Here is an 18,953-nt window from a genome sequence, read left to right as displayed (position 1 = left end):
TGAAAAGAGAGTTATGAGGGGCATAAACTGAGCTCAGCCCTATGGCTGCAGTATTTATGCTGTTGTCAACACAGGAGCCTGCCAGCAGAAGCCAACCTGGCGAAGAAAAGAGAAAGAGAGACAGAGAGAGGTAGAGAAAGAGTGGGCAGAGAGGAGATAGGGAGAGAGAGAGAGAGACAGAGAAAGAGTGGCGAGAGAGGGAGTCACAGAGAGATAGAGAAAAGAGTGGGGAGAGAGAGTCAGAGATAGACAGAGAAAAAACATTCTCCATATTCTCCTGCTTATACCCTCCTCCATATACCCTTTTAGTTTCCATCATCAGGGTTAATCTTGGCAGTATTTCCCCTCTTTCCCTGTCGCTCGCACACAGACACGTGGTCACCCACGGCAGGAGAGATCTAAGACGTCAGGCCCATGATGGATAATTTATGCTGGAGGAGATAGTGGGCAAGGACGAGGGAGGTGGGCTGGAGCGAGCGTCTGCATTGGCTGTCAGCTGCTTATCCGTGACGTCTGCTGCCCTCTCTTAGGGGTAGGCGCTGTCGCGTCGTGCTGTGTGCGCGTGAGAGAGAGAGAGAGAGAGAGAGAGAGAGAGAGAGAGAGTGCCTACGTGGAGTGGCAAGCAAAGCTGCCGTGTCTTCTGGTGACTCACCGCCTCTCGCCCACGACCTCACGCATCTCTCAGAGGCTGCAGTGTGTTCTGGCCTCCTCGTCTGCAGAAGACACAGAAGAATAATTGCAGGGCACCATAGCAGGGGCTCCTGGGAGGTGTCTTTGTAAAAAAAAAAAAAAAAAAAAAGACAAGACATGGAAGATGTATGAGTCATAAATAGTTTAAAAGATGGTCCGGTGGTCTGATTGCAGTGAAAATAGTGGAGGTCTGATCGTGAATTGCTATTCAGGGGCTGATATAAGATTAGAACCACTGTGCGTTTCATAAGAAAAGGCACCAAATCTCCCAGAATTTCGTCAGTGCCTACTTGAGCTAATATTTGTTACGCTCTTGGCATGAATGGCCAAACAGCTTGCATAATAAGATTACTGCTGCTCAAGGTTGTCATTTTCTTTTCTTTTTTCTTCTTTTCTTTCTCCCCCACCCCCGCTGTTTGATCTTTGGGTCTCGTCATCGTGGGCAAATTAATTCTTAAAATCTCAACTCCTTAAGACCACAGTGCGTTGCTCTATATGCATCAGTGAGGGTGGGGGTGAGGTTGGGGGCGAAGGCTCTGTTGATCTAGTTAGTGCAGAGATGTTTTCCCTAAGGGCTGATTTGTTGGTGGTGGGCAGAATGAGTTGGCAAAGAGAACGATTTTTCAGACTTGAAAAAACCTTGTGTTCTAGGTCGTTATTACTTGATCCTCTTCAGTGTGTGTGTGTGTGTGTGTGTGTGTGTGTGTGTGTGTGTGTGTGTGTGTGTGTGTGTGTGTGTGTGTGTGAGACAGTGTTGGTGTAAGAGTGGAAGGTTACGGGGGTGGGTTCCATAGGCAATTGTTTACTGTTCTGTACAGTTTTGCCTCTCAAAGCTGTCAGAAACTGCAGTGGTTGTAAAAGGACAGGAAAAAGTAATTGCCATTTTCTGTAAACTGAATCACTTTGGCACAGGCTGCACCTCAAGGCTATTCATTTAAAGAGCCAAGCTAATCAATTAAATCAACAAGTGCTTATGGGTTCAGTCAGTCAATGTGGAGACACAGGAAATGAGCTAGGCTCACAATGATGATGATGGAGGTTCCTTCAAATGTGATTGTTCTTTAAAACAGGCTTTTAACTGATTGCTTGTCAAGCCAGTATGATAAAACCCAACCCATATAATAACACAAAAGCCATCATCTGATTGTGCAGTGACCAAAGCTAACAAGTTCACCTGCTCTGTTGTATTGTGTCTTCCCTTGTCTTCCCAACCGCAGGTGTTTGTGGGTGTTGTGGGGCCTTGCGACCCCGGTACAAAAGGCTTGTGGACAACATTTTCCCTGAGGACCCAGAGGTAGGAGCATATACAGTACCCTGACAATCTGGATGTGATAGGAAATAAGCCACTGACACCACAAAACTAGTTCTCAGCACTGGGTGATGCCTCCATGGAAATCACAATACGACACAGCCACAGTCTGGTTAAACATACCACACAAGGGTCCATTGTGGAAAAATCTATAAGAGCCCTTGGACCCAGAGGAGAATCCTTTCACATCAATAACCTTAATCAAAAATGTCCTTTCGCTGCAAATTAGACTTGGACAATGACCTGGAGGAATCCTTGATCACTCAAAAAATCAACAAAAAATCAATTCACTGATAGTTCTGAAGGGTTGTGTACGGGCAGACTGGTATTGGTGATAGTTCTGAAGGGTTGTGTACGGGCAGACTGGTATTGGTGATAGTTCTGAAGGGTTGTGTACGGGCAGACTGGTATTGGTTATCCACAGCATCTCCACTTGGCAGAACTAAGGAGAAACATTCACATTTTGTTCAGTTTAGGCCATTTAATTCCTTATTTACTCCTGTGTATAAGACTGTAAAGCTTGTTTCCAGTATGTCTCACGACTTCAGAAAAGATAGATGGATATTCCACAACTCTACTGAGACTATGTTCTGTTCATATGTCTGATCAGAGGTCAACTTCCTGACACACAGAGAGTCATGAACGGGAATAGCAGCGGAAGCCATAGCAGCGGTAGCTTTTCAGAATTATGCTAAAACTTCACAGAATTATTTCAGTGTGGATGTTGATAAGTTGAAGTTAAATAGAGGGTGGCTAGCGCAAAGCTGTTCACATCTACATTGAAGTTTATTCTTTCAGTTGACCTTAGGCAACAAAATGGCGTAAGCAGAGGAAAAGAAAAAGGAAAAAGTTGTATTTTTAAGAGGAATGCTCTAGAATTTTTCAAAATTATTGTGCACATACATTGCAAACTGTTATTGTCACTAAATGAGTATCTTCTTGTTCCTAAATCAAGGCTTCACTGCGTTTTTCCAATGTGGCCCATGGATATTTATGTACACACGTTCAAAACGGAATACAAAATAAATGCAACTGTATGATGTTATGTTAATATTGTAAATTCAGTCTGTTGGTTTGATTTAGACCTATAAGGCCTGTAAGAGGACAACACCATGTTGTATGATTAATAAATACTTAAACACAGGTAATTCATTGCTGTGTTCTTGCAACAGCACAGCACTTTGGTACATGTCCTATGGAGGCAGGAACAGTGCTTTTAGTGCATTAGCTAGTGGATAACAGGTCATTGCCCTCCATGTTAGAAACCCTTCGTGAAATTCCAACGTATATTTGTTTTCCAGCAGCCACATTGATTCTTGCTATTTATGGCAACACCAACATTATGTAATGGAATTAAGTCTCATAGTGGTGTATAGATCTTTTCTTTAATGAGGTTTTGTCACTTCCTAAAAAGCAGGGTGGGGGAAAATAACAGCAGCACACACAAACACACACACACACACACACCCACACCCACACCCACACCCACACCCACACCCACACCCACACCCACACACACACACACACACACACACACACACACACACACACACACACACACACACACACACACACACACACAAGTCTTTAAAAGAGGAAAATAACAGCCTTACACACACACACACACACACACTGCCTTACATACAAGTCTTTAAAAGAGGGATCAAAAATGAGTCTCAGTGAGGATGAAAATGAATGGCTTTTCTGTTCCTGAAAACACATTAACTTCCCCATGATCCCCTCCCACCCCTCACCCTCTGTGCAGGATGGCTTGGTGAAAGCCAACATGGAGAAGCTGACGTTTTACGCCCTGTCTGCCCCAGAAAAACTGGACCGCATCGGCGCCTACCTGTCAGAACGCCTTTCTCGAGATGTGACCCGGCACAGATACGGGTGGGCTGCATACAAGCAAACAACTCACATAAACAAACAACGCACGTTTCATTCGGTTTTCAATGTGACAAGGATGTCAAAGCCTCCAGTGAGGTTTTCCAGATGGTTCTACATCTTGACTCATACACAGTCTCATTTTGCACTGGAAAAAAGTGTCTGTCTGCTGAATGAATGTAATTGTATGAAAGTGCATGGCAACCGTTGTGGAAAATCTCACCCAATGCAATAAATAAGTAAGTGTGTGACTGGATGGGCTGTGTTCAAGCTCTTAATAACTGAAATCTAGTGCACATAGTGTACAGTACAGTCTAGGAAAACTCCTTATTACAAAGTCAGGTACTTTTACCCAAATCGAAAAGATTTTAAAATCAGTATAAATGCCCTATGAGAGCAAAAATGAGAACAAAATTTGTGTTACTGCAGTGTACTTCACTACCAAAATATAGGAATACATTATTACAAAGACTCGTGTGTGTGTGTGTGTGTGTGTGTGTGTGTGTGTGTGTGTGTGTGTGTGTGTTTGTGTGTGTGTGTATGTATGTATGTGTGTGTGTGTGTGTATCTCAGGTATGTGTGCATCGCCATGGAGGCCCTGGATCAGCTGCTGATGGCGTGCCACTGCCAGAGCATCAACCTGTTTGTGGAGAGCTTCCTCGGCATGGTGCGCAAACTCCTGGAGGCAGACAAGCCCAACCTGCAGATCCTGGGGACCAACTCCGTGAGTTCATCCCTTGCTTCTCATCCATCTAATATTTAATTCATATTAGGTTAGGGGCTTGAGGACTCATGTGGATCTAGTATGTAGCATCACGTGGAGGCAGTTCTACCTCTGAGGTCCCGATTTGATTGTCAAGAAGGAAAAGGAAAGGATTGCAAGGAAATAATTCATATCTGGGCAGAGACCTCGGGAATGTTCATAAGTCCAGAAATGAAAATGTCAAAATTGGACAGCCGAAGAGAAGAAAACATATGAAGGAATCTCAGTGTGTCTGTCTGTCTCTGTCTAAGCATTTTGATGAAGAGAATGGTTAGTTCAGAAGCAGACAAGTGCAAATGGACGATCATCATCAAGAGGCTCCCAGCAGTGTTTCATTCTGTCGGCGCTATTATTGTCACTTCACCTAAGTGCCAATATCACGTCTCTCTTCCCCAGGCTGTCAATAGCGTCCCTATGGCAACAGCGCGGCCTCAGCAGCATGTGTTAGCATGCATTAGCATGCGTCTGCTTCGAGAGAAGGGGAGCGATAGAGAGACAGAGAGAGAGAGAGAGAGTGGGGGGTGGGGGTCTGCCTGAGGGCCAGAGAGGCTGACCTGGAACTGCAGGGTCAGAGGATAGAGAGGAGAGATCCCGGCTCAGTCTGATTACGCTGGATGGCTGACATCCCAGAATGATTGTGTGTGTGTGTGTGTGTGTGTGTGTGTGTGTGTGTGTGTGTGTGTGTGTATGTGTATGGGTGTTTGTGTAGGGTATATCAGACAGTAGGAGAGAACAGTGTGTGTGTGAGAGACGTAGAGAGAGAAGGAGCAAGGGAAAGAGGAAGAAGGAGAAAGGGAGAGAGAGCATAAGGCCTCATCATCACTCTGACATGTCATCACGGCACGGACCAATCCATTTTCAGCGTCTCTGAGCAGATGTTGGGAATTTCTCTGAGGTGAGGGGGGGGGGAAGGTTGGGATTTTCCCAAGGGCCACATCTACAATGCCACTAGCAACCCGCCTCCATAAACCCTGGCTGCCTTATCAAGCAACATTCAATATTTACAGTCGTTAAAGCCACACCACGGCTGGCAGCTTGCATAGACAAACATGACAAAGTACCCCACTCACAATAATGCCCCAGTAGTAGAGGCAAATCAATTGTGTATATGTTTCTCCCCACTGGGGCACTCTTTTGACTGGAGGTTACAGTGTTGTGGGTTGCAGGAACAGAAGAAAGTCGTGTATCGGTGCAAATGTGTCCGTTTTCTGCAGAGCCATCACATCTGGCCAAATGGACAGGAAGGCTGATCCTGAGTGGGAGAGAAAAATATGAAGGCTTAAAGATTAAAGAGAGATTACTTTAGCAGATCTAGGACAGCCAGGACCGGGGCTTAAATTGTATTTTCGATAAATATGATGGTGGCAGTGTGTAATGCATTAGTCACGGACGTGAACATCTCCTCAAGATTTTGTTAGTTTTTTTTAACAGTTTTCCAAAATAAGCTGACTCACAGGCCTCTTGATGTAGGCCGACTTTGATCTGGTTGTGACAGATGTGTCATATTGTTTTCTACATTTGTTTTTCTTTAAGCTTTGATCTCACCTGTCACTCGTTAACACACATCATGTCGAATATCCTCCTCCCCTCTCAGTTTATAAAGTTCGCCAACATCGAGGAGGACACAGCCTCTTACCACCGCAGCTACGACTTCTTCGTCTCGCGCTTCAGCGAGATGTGTCACTCCAGCTACGAGGATCCCGACATCCGCACCAAGTGAGGAAACACACCTCACACTTTCAATCCCCCCCCCCCAACTGCACCCCAAAGGCTCACAACAGTTTCCGCTAACACTTCTCCCGATTATCACATAACGTGCTAAATGAGTCTCGAGTGCCTATTAAGGCTGGCGCATTTGGAAGGAGAGTGCAAAAGGAAGTAGACTAAGCTGTCAGTGTGTTTCAGGATTCGCATGGCGGGGATCAGAGGGCTGCAGGGGGTGGTGAGGAAAACGGTGAACGATGAGCTGCAGGCCAACATCTGGGACCCGCAGCACATGGACAAGATCGTCCCATCCCTGCTCTTCAACCTGCAGGACGAGACCGTGGAGAGGTAAGGGCTACGGCCTCCTCCACTGCCCCCCCCCCCCCCCCCCATCACCTGTCCTGTTCTGTGCTTAGTTTTAAATCAGGGGCAACTCTGTGGCTTTATCACCGGGAATCTAGTGTCTGTGTGTGGACATATAAAGTGGGAAATACAAATCCCAGCATGCTGTCTAGTTGTAGCGGTTGACCAAAGGGAAAGCTGAGGATTGTCTTCGGATGAGTTCAGGACCCTCTTGGGTGAGCACTGCCACAGTCCATCGGTTCCCATGCAGTTTGTTCATGTGTACAGTATTCAGTAGCAGACCAAAATGCTTCTGTATGGATCACAGACATGCTTGAGTATTGTAAGCCACCTCAAGTGTGTGTAATAGTCACACCCTGGACATCCAAAAATTATTCAATGAAATTTTGGTTATAAAATATTACCTACAAATATTCAGATTTCTATTGCACTGGGAAAACAAACAGTTTATTACAGGTGATTTTAACATCGGAATTAATTTAAATAACAATGATAACATGTGTCTCAGGGATTTATTGAACATGCAGTCACTGCTCATCTTTAAACAAAGCTGAAGTGCTCCTTCTCTGAAACCCTGTAGCCTACAGATGCCTAGGTAGACCCCGTGGTTTGTCAGAAATAGAACATCAGCTATGGGCAGCACCTGACTGATAACTGTCTTATGCAGTGAACACTGAGGCTGTAAGTGTATTACAGCCATAGTGGAATGACTCATCCAGATATAATTAGCGGCGAATGCTCTTAGCACAGAGTGTAATGCTATGAAACAGCTCTCAAGTGCACAAGTAAGTGCAGGGCAATCTGATCACACCCATAAAGCCTGCTATCAGCAGTATGCTAACGTCCAGAGAAAGTAGCTAAAACTGGCTGTGTTTCTCTACCTCCCTTTCCCTCTCTCTTACTCACATACTTACATACTCTTACACTCGCTCTCCTTCTATCTCTCTCTCTCCCCCTCCTCGTCCAGCTTTACACATATTTTTTCTCCTTTATTTCATCCTCTCTCTCCCTCTCTTACACATCCTCTCCATCTCCCTCCCTCTCTCTTTCTTTTCTCTCTCAATTTCAATTTATTAAGCTTTATTGGCATGACAACTTTTTTTTGCCTTGCTAAAGCAATACCTTTGAACATGGTGTCCGTCCCCCCCCCACCCGTCTCTTTGAGTGAGTGAGTGAGTGAATAAGTGTGCGTGCACATGAGCTGAGTACAGAGTTCCTGATTAGACCAAATGGTATCTTGCAGCTCAAACACAGACTCCTGGCACTTATAATATGCCACTATAAATAGATGACTTTGCAAAACATAGGGAGAGACTGGAAGATGAAAAGTACAAGAAAGCGGAAAAATGGTAATAATAAAATGTGATGCACCCTTAGGGGCAACAATGTGTTGATGACAGAAAGTTACATACATAATATTACTCTTTTTGTGTGTATGTATGTGTATGTGTGTGCATGTGTGTATGTGTGTACAGAATTGAGTAGCATTGATTTATTCATCTAATTTCACAACTATAAAAGAACAGATACAGAAATTGTAAGAAACTAAATAAATGAATCTCACTACATCTGACAATCCTCTCCCATCTTGGCTCCTCTTGCAGTTCCTGGCAGTTATGATATAATAATATATAATAGTGTAATAAATATGCCACTACAATAAGATGACTTTGCAAAACATAGGAAGACTGGAAGATGGAAAAGTGAATGAATGTGGAAAAATGGTTTTAATAAAATGTGATGGCCTCTTAGTTGATGACAGTTATGTGGTGCACCATGTCCATAGAGACTTTGTAAAAAAAAAAAAAAAATTGTGTGTGTTACCTGCAGCCAGTCTCCCTCTCCGGAGGCAGAGAAGGATAAGGAGAGTCCAGTGGAGCTGACTGAGCGCTGCTTCAGGGAGCTGCTGGGCCGTGCCGCTTACGGCAACATCAAGAATGCCGTCAAGCCCGTCCTCATGTGAGTCACCGGCTCTGACGCACAGATGCACATTTGCATTCGCATTGCCCTTCGTCAGGAGGCAGATGTCTTTAGAGGAGGGATGCAGTCCAGTGATAAAGCTATTCAAGGGATCTGCAGTGAGAACGTTTTGGTTGACGTGCTATGGCGTGCTATATTGTTGTGGGAGGTTACAAAAAGGAGGGTTGATCCAGTTATGAGAAACAAGACCGCCAAATGAGTTATAATTTCTGGAAATCGCAGTTTACAGTGCCAACGTACAGAAACCTTTACTGTATCCTCGGTCTCAGTGACTGAAAAGCAAGTGCATTAAGTTCATGTTTTGTTTGTTATATCACATTGATTGATGGCAGTACATTTATTTATATCTCAAGGCATCTGGATAACCATTCCCTATGGGAGACCAAAACATTTGCTGTGCGCTGTTTCAAGATCATCATGTACTCCATTCAGGTACAAAAACAACTTTAAATACTGTTTAGATTAAAACATACAGTAGGCCTATATTATATGATATGATATTGTATTATGTTCCTGCAGTCCCAGCATTCCCACCTGGTGATACAGCAGCTGCTTGGGCACCTGGATGCCAACAGTAAAAGCTCGGCCAAAGTGCGCGCTGGGATAGTGCAGGTGCTCTCCGAGGCTGCAGTGATTGAAGCCAGTGGCTCTGTAGGTAGGGGAAGCTGCAGTACATATTCACGCCACTTGAGGGACCTCTGGACCCCTTTCATCAACATGGGGAAATAAAGACCTTGTCCCTTGAAATAGTTTTCAATCTAATATTTGTAATATTGTTCAATCAAATATTTTATTATAGTCATATTTTTTGTCATATACTCTACCCTACACTATACTATACTATACTATACTATACAACACTACACAACACTACACTACACTACACTACACTACACTACACTATATCATACTATACTATACTATACTATACTATACCATTCAATTCTATACTTTTTAAATTCTATTAATTTACCATTAGAGCTATCATAGTAACTGTAGTTTTGATGTCAGTAATGTTGTACTGTCCTGTGTCCAGGGCCGACGGTGCTGGAGGTGTTTAACACCCTGCTGAAGCAGCTGCGCATCAGTGTGGACTATGAGCTCACAGGCGCCTACGACTATGGCAACATCGGCACTAAGATCATCAAAGAGCACGAGGAGAGACAGCTACAGGAGTCTGTCATTAAGACTATCGGTGAGACACAAGAATGTGTCTGTGTGTGTGTATGTGTGCTTGTACATTTGTGCGTGTGTGTGTGTGTGTGTGTGTGTGTGTGTGTGTCTAAGTGATCACTACCAACAACTCCTCTTACAGCAAGAAGTTTCTCTCACTTATTTAGCAGATGCTTTGGGCCAAAGCGCCTTACAAAAACATTTGATGAAAAAAAGTAGATTAGTAACAATTATGAAAAATGAAGCAATATGCATAATGCAACAAAATGGGTAAGCATAATCGTAATATTACTAGAACTAAAAGTTGTAAAGTAATATTAAAATCATAAATACTGTGGATTATTTCTCTATTGTTAATATATGTCCTATACTTACATATTTGTGTGTGTATGTGTGTATGTGTGTGTGTGTGTGCGTGCATGCGTGCGTGCTTGCGTGTGTGTGTGTTGTATGTGTGTGTGTGTGTGTGTGTGTGTGCGTGCGTGCGTGCTTGCGTGTGTGTGTGTGTTGTATGTGTGTGTGTGTGTGTCTGCAGGCTCGTTTGCCAGCACGCTCCCAACCTATCAGCGCTCAGAGGTGATGCTGTTCATCATGGGGAAGATCCCGGTACCAGGGATATACCCGGCCCTCGGCTCAGCCAACACAGGGTGGGAGAACCCTCTGAGAGCAGCACTATGCATGTACTGCCCCCGAGCGCTCCGCAGTAGACTAGCCACCTAGCATAGTGTACTGCCCCCGATCACTCCGCAGTAGACTAGCCACCTAGCATAGTGTACTGCCTCCCTCCACTATACATTTGAGAAATATGCATGCATGTGACATATACATGTGTGAACGCCATGGAGTTACATTAAGAGTAATGCACCTGTAGGTTAATGATACATATATATATGTATGTATATATGTATATGTGTATGTATGTACAGTATGAATGTAGCATAGAGCAGTCCATGAACTATACATGATGTATGTAGTGTCTCTCTGATGTAAAGCAGTGAGAGGGATAGTATTTTTCTTCGGGGAGAAAATGTAGGGCATCTTCTTTTTGCTTTAGAGTGCTGCTTCCACTGCATTGACTCTTCAAGAAGATTAAATGTGTACAATACACTTAGGGTGGAAAAGGTCATGTTCAGTAGGAAAACATCCTTCCCCAGATGTTGAATCAACAGTCTGAATGTGTTGGTCAGCACAAAGCAGAGGTACGGGTCATGGGTAACCAGCTGGAGGGACAAATATATGGCAGGACATTTTCTTTCTGAACTCTGGTTTTCCGATCCAATCTGCATGAGGCTTCTGGAATAGACTATTAGTACATGTGTGATTATTATATGATTCCTTTTCTATACTGAGGATGTATGGCTTCATTTAAACTTGGAACTGGGACACAATACTGACAATGCGACATATCTACATAGTTTCTGCTCTCTCAAAAGCTATCTGCTCAGAACCTCATTTTCCTTGCAGACCTGACATCTTGGTAGGTCATTAATTGTTCCTGTTTAGGCAGCGATTGTTGTCTTGCATAGATTAATTTTGTTACGTCTGCATTTCAATTTAGTGTCCCAGTTCGATTTGCATGCCGGTGCCAAAGTGTTTGTTGATCTCATAATAAATAAATGATGGACTTTGTACTCTGCTAAGTGAGGGAGTTAAGAGTGTCTGCTGAAAAAGAGACACAGTCTGCAAGCCCCAGGGAGGGTGAGGCTGGCAGAGCCGTCTAACGCAGTCTTTCTCATTATGTCTTTCAGGTTTGAGGGCAGTCGCATGATTCAAGTCATGCTGCTCAAGTCACTATTACAGGTGCAGTTCTTTTCCAAAAGACTGGAAATGCTATTTTGGTGTATTGGTACTTGATGCCAGTAATATGCTGTCAAAATTTCTGTACCAGACAAAAAAGAAATCACAGAATCTGTCACATACACACAACACATATGCCCAATCACTTTGCTTTCAATCATTTCACCTTGATTTAACTATTTGCTTGCATTGCATCTCACTTGTAACTCACTTAAGTGTCTGTGACTAAATGGAAATGTCTATCTCTGTTAAATAGAGGTTTGACTCTGTCAACACTGTAACTTAAACAGGGAGCGTGACAGATCTCTCCTCCCCTCTCCATCTGCCTCGGTGCCCCCCCCCCCCCCCCCCTTCCATCACTCTCCCTCCCTGTCTGTCTGCAGGTGACGGTGGGCTTCCAGACCACCAACATGCTGACAGCCCTGCCCTCGTCTTTCCTGGACCCGCTGCTCTCCTTCACGCTGATGGAGGACGCCGAGGTCCGCCTGCTGGTCCTGGACATCCTCATCAGCCTCATCGATCGTCATGACAACGTCCTCATGTTCTCCTCCATCAGGTCAGGCTGCAACGCGAGGATGAAAAATCTAAACAAACAACCAAACATACAAATTCAATTCAACACTACAAGTGTACACTAGTTTCAGGTATTTTACAAATAGGAATATGCCACTAACATGGACACCCTCTTCCTGCTTCTCAGTATAATCACAGACATCTCCGTGCTGAAACTGAAGGTGGACAAATGCTCCCGGCAGGACAATTTGTTCATGAAAAAGGTAATGTCCATCTATACACAGTGCATACTGTGAACTGAGGTTTCATTTATCCAATTAAAGATGGAAGACTTATGTTGAAATACATTGCAATGTGCTAAAGGGCCAGAGCAGCGCTTTAGTATACAGTATATGTTAATAATGTATTAAGTATATTTCATGTTTTTTTGCAGTGCAGATTATATGTTTTTGTTCAAAACATAACTTTTATACACAATAAAGACTTCATTCAGGAGAAATAGTGAGATATAACATGTAACAATATTCCTGTACATTCTGCATATCTTGATGGATTGTTTAAAGTGTTGTCGGTGCATGAGTGATTGTTTGAGGATTGAAAATACATATAAGTGCCATGAAGCGACAGTAAGGGATACACACAAATATTTCACAAACTGTGGTAGTTCACCCACGCCCTCGGAATGACTATATTAATGGAGATCCAGATGGTGAAAAACTACAAAGATGCAGCCTTGTTGACCTTCAGACATCACAACAACCTTTTCCCTCTTTTTCTCATGCCCTGTCAGAATGCCCAGAGGCTGTTCCGCCACATCTACCTGGTGTGCAATGAGGAGAACAGCACCCAGCGCCACTTCGAGTCGCTCTTCTCCCTGCTGGCTCTCCTCTCCATAGAGCTGGCCACCGAGGAGGTGGTGGTGGACCTCATCCGCCTGGCTCTGGCTCTGCAGGTACAGTCTGTTTGGCATTGCCTTTACAGGTATGATTAGATTAGCATTGCCAGGCCTGAGTGTGGGTTTCTTAGGGGGGCACAAGGGTACACGCCTCACTTCATTTTGGAACCGGAATGGCTCCATCCATGGGGCGTCTCCATCCAAGGGCAGCCAGGCGGTACGGTAGGAGGTGAGTGTGGGGTCATTCTGTTCCACTCACCATCTTGCCCTTGGTTCTTTCTCACCAGGACTTGGCGGGCGAGGAGGCGCTGCCTGTGTACAATCGCTGTGCCATTCATGCCCTCTCTGCTGCCTACCTGAACCTCATCTGCCAGCTGACAACCGTGCCAACATTTTGCCAGCACGTACACGAGGTTCAGAAGTTTTCTTTTCACTCTTCTTATTAATTTCCTCATTAAGTGGCAGTCACTCAGAAATGTTACACATAGTTTCAGCTTGGCAGTCACTTACTAGGAGATACTAGGAATGGTTTCAGTTGGCAGCCATCTTAGAAAACCTCTTTTTCTTGTTGCTTTTCTTTATCAGGTGATTGAGGCTCGACAGAAGGAGATCCCTTACTTACTGCCGGAGGATGTATTTGTGGAGAAACCAAGGTCAGCTGGCTTTACAATAGAATACATTTTCCCCTCTTTTCTCTCATCAGATGACTCATGTTTTGGTGGACTTTCAAACCAATTGTGTACTGAAATAGTGCCAAAGGGCTTCTGTGATGATCAATATTAAATAGCCCACCTTTCATCCCAATTACCTGTATGGTGCTGAATAACTCTCTATTGAGTCAGTGCAGAGCGAACAAATACCAGTCCTTTTCTTCCTGCGCCTTTTTTCAGACTACTGTGAGTCATCAGAAGCCTCTATGAATGCCCCCCTGAAAGACACGTGTCTTTGTCTCTGCCACAGTCTATACACAATTCACACGCGTGTGTGTGTCTTTCTGTCTCTCTGGCTCTCTGGCCCCTCTTCCGTTCTCTCGCACCTCCACCTCTGAAGCCATGGTGTGGTGTTTGTAAAGGGAGAAAAGATACCCCGGCCTTTAAAGACATGCCTTGCACTACTCCAGAGTCCAGAGAATGCGTGATCTTTGGCACTGTTTGAACTCAGTAGGGGCTCTCTCTGATCAGGAAGTCCATTAGACACTCCAGCCTCATGCAACCTTAAAGATGTTATCAGCTACTCACTTTCTGAAAATAACATTTCATGATGCTAGACAGTGATGGCACAGCTTCTTGTTCTGTCTCTCTCTCTCCCTCTTTCTCTCTTTCTCTCTCTCTATGTGTGTCTCTCTTTCTGTCCTCTTTCTCTCTTGCCCTCTCTCTGCTGCTCCTATCTCTGTCTCTCTCTCTCTCCCGCCCTCCCTCCTCTCTCTCTCCCTCCTGTTTCTTCTGTCTCCAACTCTCTCTCTCTCTCTCTCTCCCTCAGACTGCCAGAGAGTCTGCCGAAGCCTGAAGGAGACATCGTCTTCCTGCAGTCCAAAATAGCGGAGACGCTAGGAGGGAGCGGCTACAACACAGAGAGGCTGGCCACACCTTACATTCCACAAATAACAGGTAGGCCTGCCTACAGCTCCCAACGTTTACCTGTAGTCATAATATAGATGCCTCTATCAGGTGCTAGTTACGTTATACGCTTAAGGAGGGATAATATGTGCACTGGTTGCTGAGTGGACCAATGACCTTGGTGTTGCTAATGCTATTCTCTGTATGTTTAGCTGTATATATAGCTGTGCAATAGCAAGTAATATGTCTGAAAAATAGTCTGAACACATCTAAAAAAATGAATCATTATTTCAGCTCAAAAGTGTGAGACTAAATATTTGTTTTGCAAATAGAGACAGCTGACGCACAATCAAATGGTGCCTCGTGTTTATGCGTATGGCTGGATTAGTGGCTGAGTTTTCCTGTGGTTGTCTCTGCCTTTAGATGAGGACAGGCTCTCAAAGAGGAAGAGCATCGGGGACACCATCTCCCTCCAGTTGGAAATGGATTCCAGACACAGCCCAGAGAGAGAGCAGGTGAGACAGACAGAGACAACACGCAGCTATATTTACACGATAACAAAGGCCCTCAAAATACCTCTCTCAAGTTTGGCTGCTAAGACAGAGAATACCTTTACTGAACTAAATCTAGCGGTGAAATACGATTTTATTCTTGAAAGTATAGAACGCTTTGTGGACCTCAATGAGCACCAAGTTAAACATGTTTGAAAATGGTTCAGAGCAGGAATATTTCAGAGAGAAATAAATGACACTTTCCTGTGAAAGGTAAAGGAGTAAACAGGTTTATTTCCAATATACTGAATGAGCATGTGCCCTTCGACTGTCCTCTGTGTTCTATTTATACTTATCAGAAACAGTCCAAGCTCTGCCCTCCAGGTTTGTGGTCCAGCTATTCAGGTTAAATGCTACATATCGGTTTGATGAAAGCCCTTTTTTCTGTGCCCACAGAAAACTCCCACTGAACAGATCACCTTCGAAACACTGAAACAAGCTATTGGTGAGTATCGATTGCGGTGTCATTGGTAGCCATTGACAGAAATAATTTAACATCCGTGAGTTACTTTTTTTGTTTGATAGATAGTTTGAAACTGTAAGGATAAAGCACTGTCGACCATAGCTCAGTTCCATGGGGAACTGTACATGCAAGAAATGTCTTAATAACGACTTTACTTAATTATTTAGCTACTACTGTATGGATATGGTACATTAAATAACTTCCTCTGTGCTAATACAGAACACTCTGAAGCTCGGAGAGAGGGGTATTCATAGAGCCATAGCTGTCTGATGTTATACCTAACCCAGGAAGAACAGGAAGAAAAAATGACATTTAATGAGATCGCTGGTACTAAACTGAAGAGCTTATAGTGATGTAAGCTGATGCCGTTTGTTCCTTCTCCCCCCTCAGTGGACAGTGTGACTATGGAGGAGCAGGAGAGAGAGCGGAGGAGGCTGGTGGTGGAGAGGTTCCAGACGGCTCCCTTTGAGGAGATTGCTGCACACTGTGGCGCAAGGGTGAGTACGTGACCCACACAGGGGGACTTCTTCAGGTAGAAGTCTGCGGGTCCAGATCAGGGCCAAATCTGCCCCAGATGCACACACTTTCTGACATCATTCAAATGAATGGTGACAATGGCAGTGGTGATGATAATGATGATGATGATGATGATGATGATGGTTTTGATGATGATGATTCTAGTGATGTTGATGATGATGATGATAGTGATGATTCTAGTGATGCTGTTGTTGTTGATGATGATGATGATTGGGATGATGGTATTGATGCTGATGATGATGATGATGATTGTGATGATTGTGGTGATGTTGAGGATGATGATGATGATAGTGATGATGATGATGATGATGATTGGGATGATTTTAGTGATGTTGTTGTTGATGATGAGGATGGTGATGATGATGATGATGCTTGGAATGACTGTTACGTCTTTTTTTTCTCTCCCAGGCCTCACTGCTGCAGAGTAAACTCAACCAGATCTTTGAGATCACAATCAGGTATGGAACAGTAGTTTGTTGAAAGCTCTCTCTTGGGGTGCGTCAGTACTAGCTATGTAGACATTCTGGTTGTATTAAGCACTTGTGTTTGACCTTGCCTACATCTTCCTTACTGGACTCTCATGTTGAACAACACCTCTCCCTCCCCCCTATCCCCAGGCCGCCCCCCAGCCCCTCGGGAACCCTCACTGCACACGGACAGAGCCGCTCCATACCCGTCTACGAGATGATATTCCCCGACCTCTGTGTCTACTGAGGGAGCTCGTGATACCCCAGTATGTCTGTGTAGCCCAGCATTTGTGTGTCTGTTTGTTTTGTATGTCTGTTTGATTTGCATCTGTCACCTACATCAGAGAACTATAGAGCTGATGTGTCATCTTTAAAATGTTTGAGGGAAAATGGTGTAGATAGCAGAGTAAACAGTGATGATGATGTTGATGCTGACAATTAAGAGTGTGTTTGATGTGCAATTATACAACAACCCTCCAAAATAGTTAATACTTATGAATCACTTTGATGCGTTTCTTGAACAAGCAACTAATCAGTCAGAAGCTTGTTGTTTTCTTCGCTCGTTCGTTCGTTGTGGTGCTGTTGGCGCACTGTTTTTGTTTGTAAGATGCAACAATAATTCTATGGATATCCATATATGTTTAACTACTCTCTAAAGGATCACCAAATACTCTGTGGATGCTATCACTTGGCACACTTGTGCAAAAAGCGAAGACTGCCTTAAACGTTGATTCAACTGTTGTCAAAGAATGTTAGAAGTGTGTGGCAATGATGTGTCCTCTGTATTATCAAGTAATCTGTTTCATCAGAAATTCACAGTAGGACATATGCAGGTGTAGTGCCGTACATATCTTGTAGTGCATGTGTATGTGTAGTATACGTGGTGTGTCAATATGCTGCAATACTTTTTTACCGAGAAGCAATAATCCCTGAAAGGAATTAGCTTGAAGCAAGCAGAAGTAGACACAGACACGGGTGAGAACATTTTTGAAAGGTTCAGAGAAAGCTTAATAGGTCATTGGTATGCCATGACAGGGTAGGATAAGGATATTAAGATGATTACTTTGAATAATTTTGGTCAATTCAATTATGATGTAAAAACCGTAGTTCTTTTTGTCAGTGAAATACAATATTTGTCATCAACATTAGATGATCGGTATACTCTGATATATATATATATATATATATATATATATATATATCAATAATATTCCATCTCATGCTTCTTGTCAAACACTGTATTTCATCTCAAGAGTGGAAAAGCAAAAACGTGACATTGGGAGATGACATTTGTGGTGAGTTTCAGCTCTGCGCTGGGAGAGCTGCTACGAACATGATGATTGTAATGACCGAATGTGTGTCACCTCTCTGCCACTAAGGTTACGGTGATTTGAGCTTTAAAGAGGTTGTTAGCTCAGAGAGATGCATCTAACAGATTGTGCAAAGCTGCCGCATAGTGGAACAGTGTGTGGCGCCAGTACCTCTTATTTTTCAGAGGTTTGCTTGCTGGTCCGGTAAAAGATGAGGTGATCATGCAAATGATTAACTTAAACCGTTGCTCGCAGTCCTTGCCCATTGTCTGGACCTCTTGTTTCACCTCATCTTTGTGTTGTACGTGTTGTATTCCATAGTACTTTCTCATCTTTGTTGTGTGTTGTCGTGAGTTTATTTATAGATGATATTTAGTTTTGTTTGTTTGTTTGTTTGGTTGTTGTTCCGATTCCAGCTGTTGTTGACTGATATGCACTTTCCTCTTGTTTGTACTGTGTTGTTCTGATTCCCTCGGTAAAATCTCTGCTTTTGCATGTCGCTGTCCTGTAGTGTCTGATATGCTGTAGTTTTAGTGTTTTCATTGCTGCCTTCCAAGCCTGCCTCGCCTGTTTCCATCCTGCTGCTAAAAAACTACGCTGGTTTTTGAAAAGGAGAGAGTCATCTTAACACAGATCTCTCTCCAGTTTTTTTTTTTGCTGAGAGTACGGTGATGATTGTGCAACTGTGCAATGGTTTTGATGAAGAAATATTTGTGTTTGAATTAAGCGAAAGACCTCCTTCTTTGAGTTGCTGCATGTGCTCACTGTGCCCAAACCATCTTCAGCTCAAAAGGTCTTTCTGTCAGATGAAGCATTCATATTCGTGTTTGCCCGAGGGCAATTTTCATCTTTAAATTGTACAACTTTTGACTTTGTATAAATGTTTAATCATTTGAAGTGCTAAATCAGTGATGTAAATATATTGTATGGAAATGGTGTAAAGATTATATGAGAATACGAAATAAATAAATAAAATGTAATTTTATCAAATCACA

The 18,953-nt window shown here is 43.5% G+C and overlaps 1 protein-coding gene across 3 annotated transcripts in view; it reads left to right on the top strand.

Annotated features, from left to right (window-relative positions):
• efr3ba (EFR3 homolog Ba (S. cerevisiae)) overlaps window positions 1-18,953 on the top strand; it is a 27,389-nt gene extending 8,436 nt beyond the window's left edge. For all 3 annotated transcript variants that reach the window (XM_031580893.2, XM_031580892.2, XM_031580894.2), the window contains exons 2-23: window positions 1,908-1,984; window positions 3,765-3,892; window positions 4,460-4,610; window positions 6,244-6,365; window positions 6,555-6,701; window positions 8,547-8,675; window positions 9,050-9,128; window positions 9,216-9,351; window positions 9,733-9,891; window positions 10,405-10,516; window positions 11,618-11,669; window positions 12,050-12,222; window positions 12,367-12,442; window positions 12,970-13,131; window positions 13,362-13,487; window positions 13,660-13,727; window positions 14,554-14,681; window positions 15,054-15,145; window positions 15,578-15,626; window positions 16,035-16,141; window positions 16,590-16,639; window positions 16,799-18,953. In XM_031580893.2, the coding sequence (XP_031436753.1) occupies window positions 1,908-1,984; window positions 3,765-3,892; window positions 4,460-4,610; window positions 6,244-6,365; window positions 6,555-6,701; window positions 8,547-8,675; window positions 9,050-9,128; window positions 9,216-9,351; window positions 9,733-9,891; window positions 10,405-10,516; window positions 11,618-11,669; window positions 12,050-12,222; window positions 12,367-12,442; window positions 12,970-13,131; window positions 13,362-13,487; window positions 13,660-13,727; window positions 14,554-14,681; window positions 15,054-15,145; window positions 15,578-15,626; window positions 16,035-16,141; window positions 16,590-16,639; window positions 16,799-16,895 (2,420 nt within the window). In that variant the 3' untranslated portion in view covers window positions 16,896-18,953. The remainder of the gene's footprint in view (window positions 1-1,907; window positions 1,985-3,764; window positions 3,893-4,459; window positions 4,611-6,243; window positions 6,366-6,554; window positions 6,702-8,546; window positions 8,676-9,049; window positions 9,129-9,215; window positions 9,352-9,732; window positions 9,892-10,404; window positions 10,517-11,617; window positions 11,670-12,049; window positions 12,223-12,366; window positions 12,443-12,969; window positions 13,132-13,361; window positions 13,488-13,659; window positions 13,728-14,553; window positions 14,682-15,053; window positions 15,146-15,577; window positions 15,627-16,034; window positions 16,142-16,589; window positions 16,640-16,798) is intronic.

Source organism: Clupea harengus, chromosome 14 (genome assembly GCF_900700415.2).
Source record: "Clupea harengus chromosome 14, Ch_v2.0.2, whole genome shotgun sequence".
Classification (NCBI taxonomy): domain Eukaryota; kingdom Metazoa; phylum Chordata; class Actinopteri; order Clupeiformes; family Clupeidae; genus Clupea; species Clupea harengus.
Note: the sequence above shows the minus strand (reverse complement) of the source record. Positions and strands in the feature narration are given on the sequence as shown.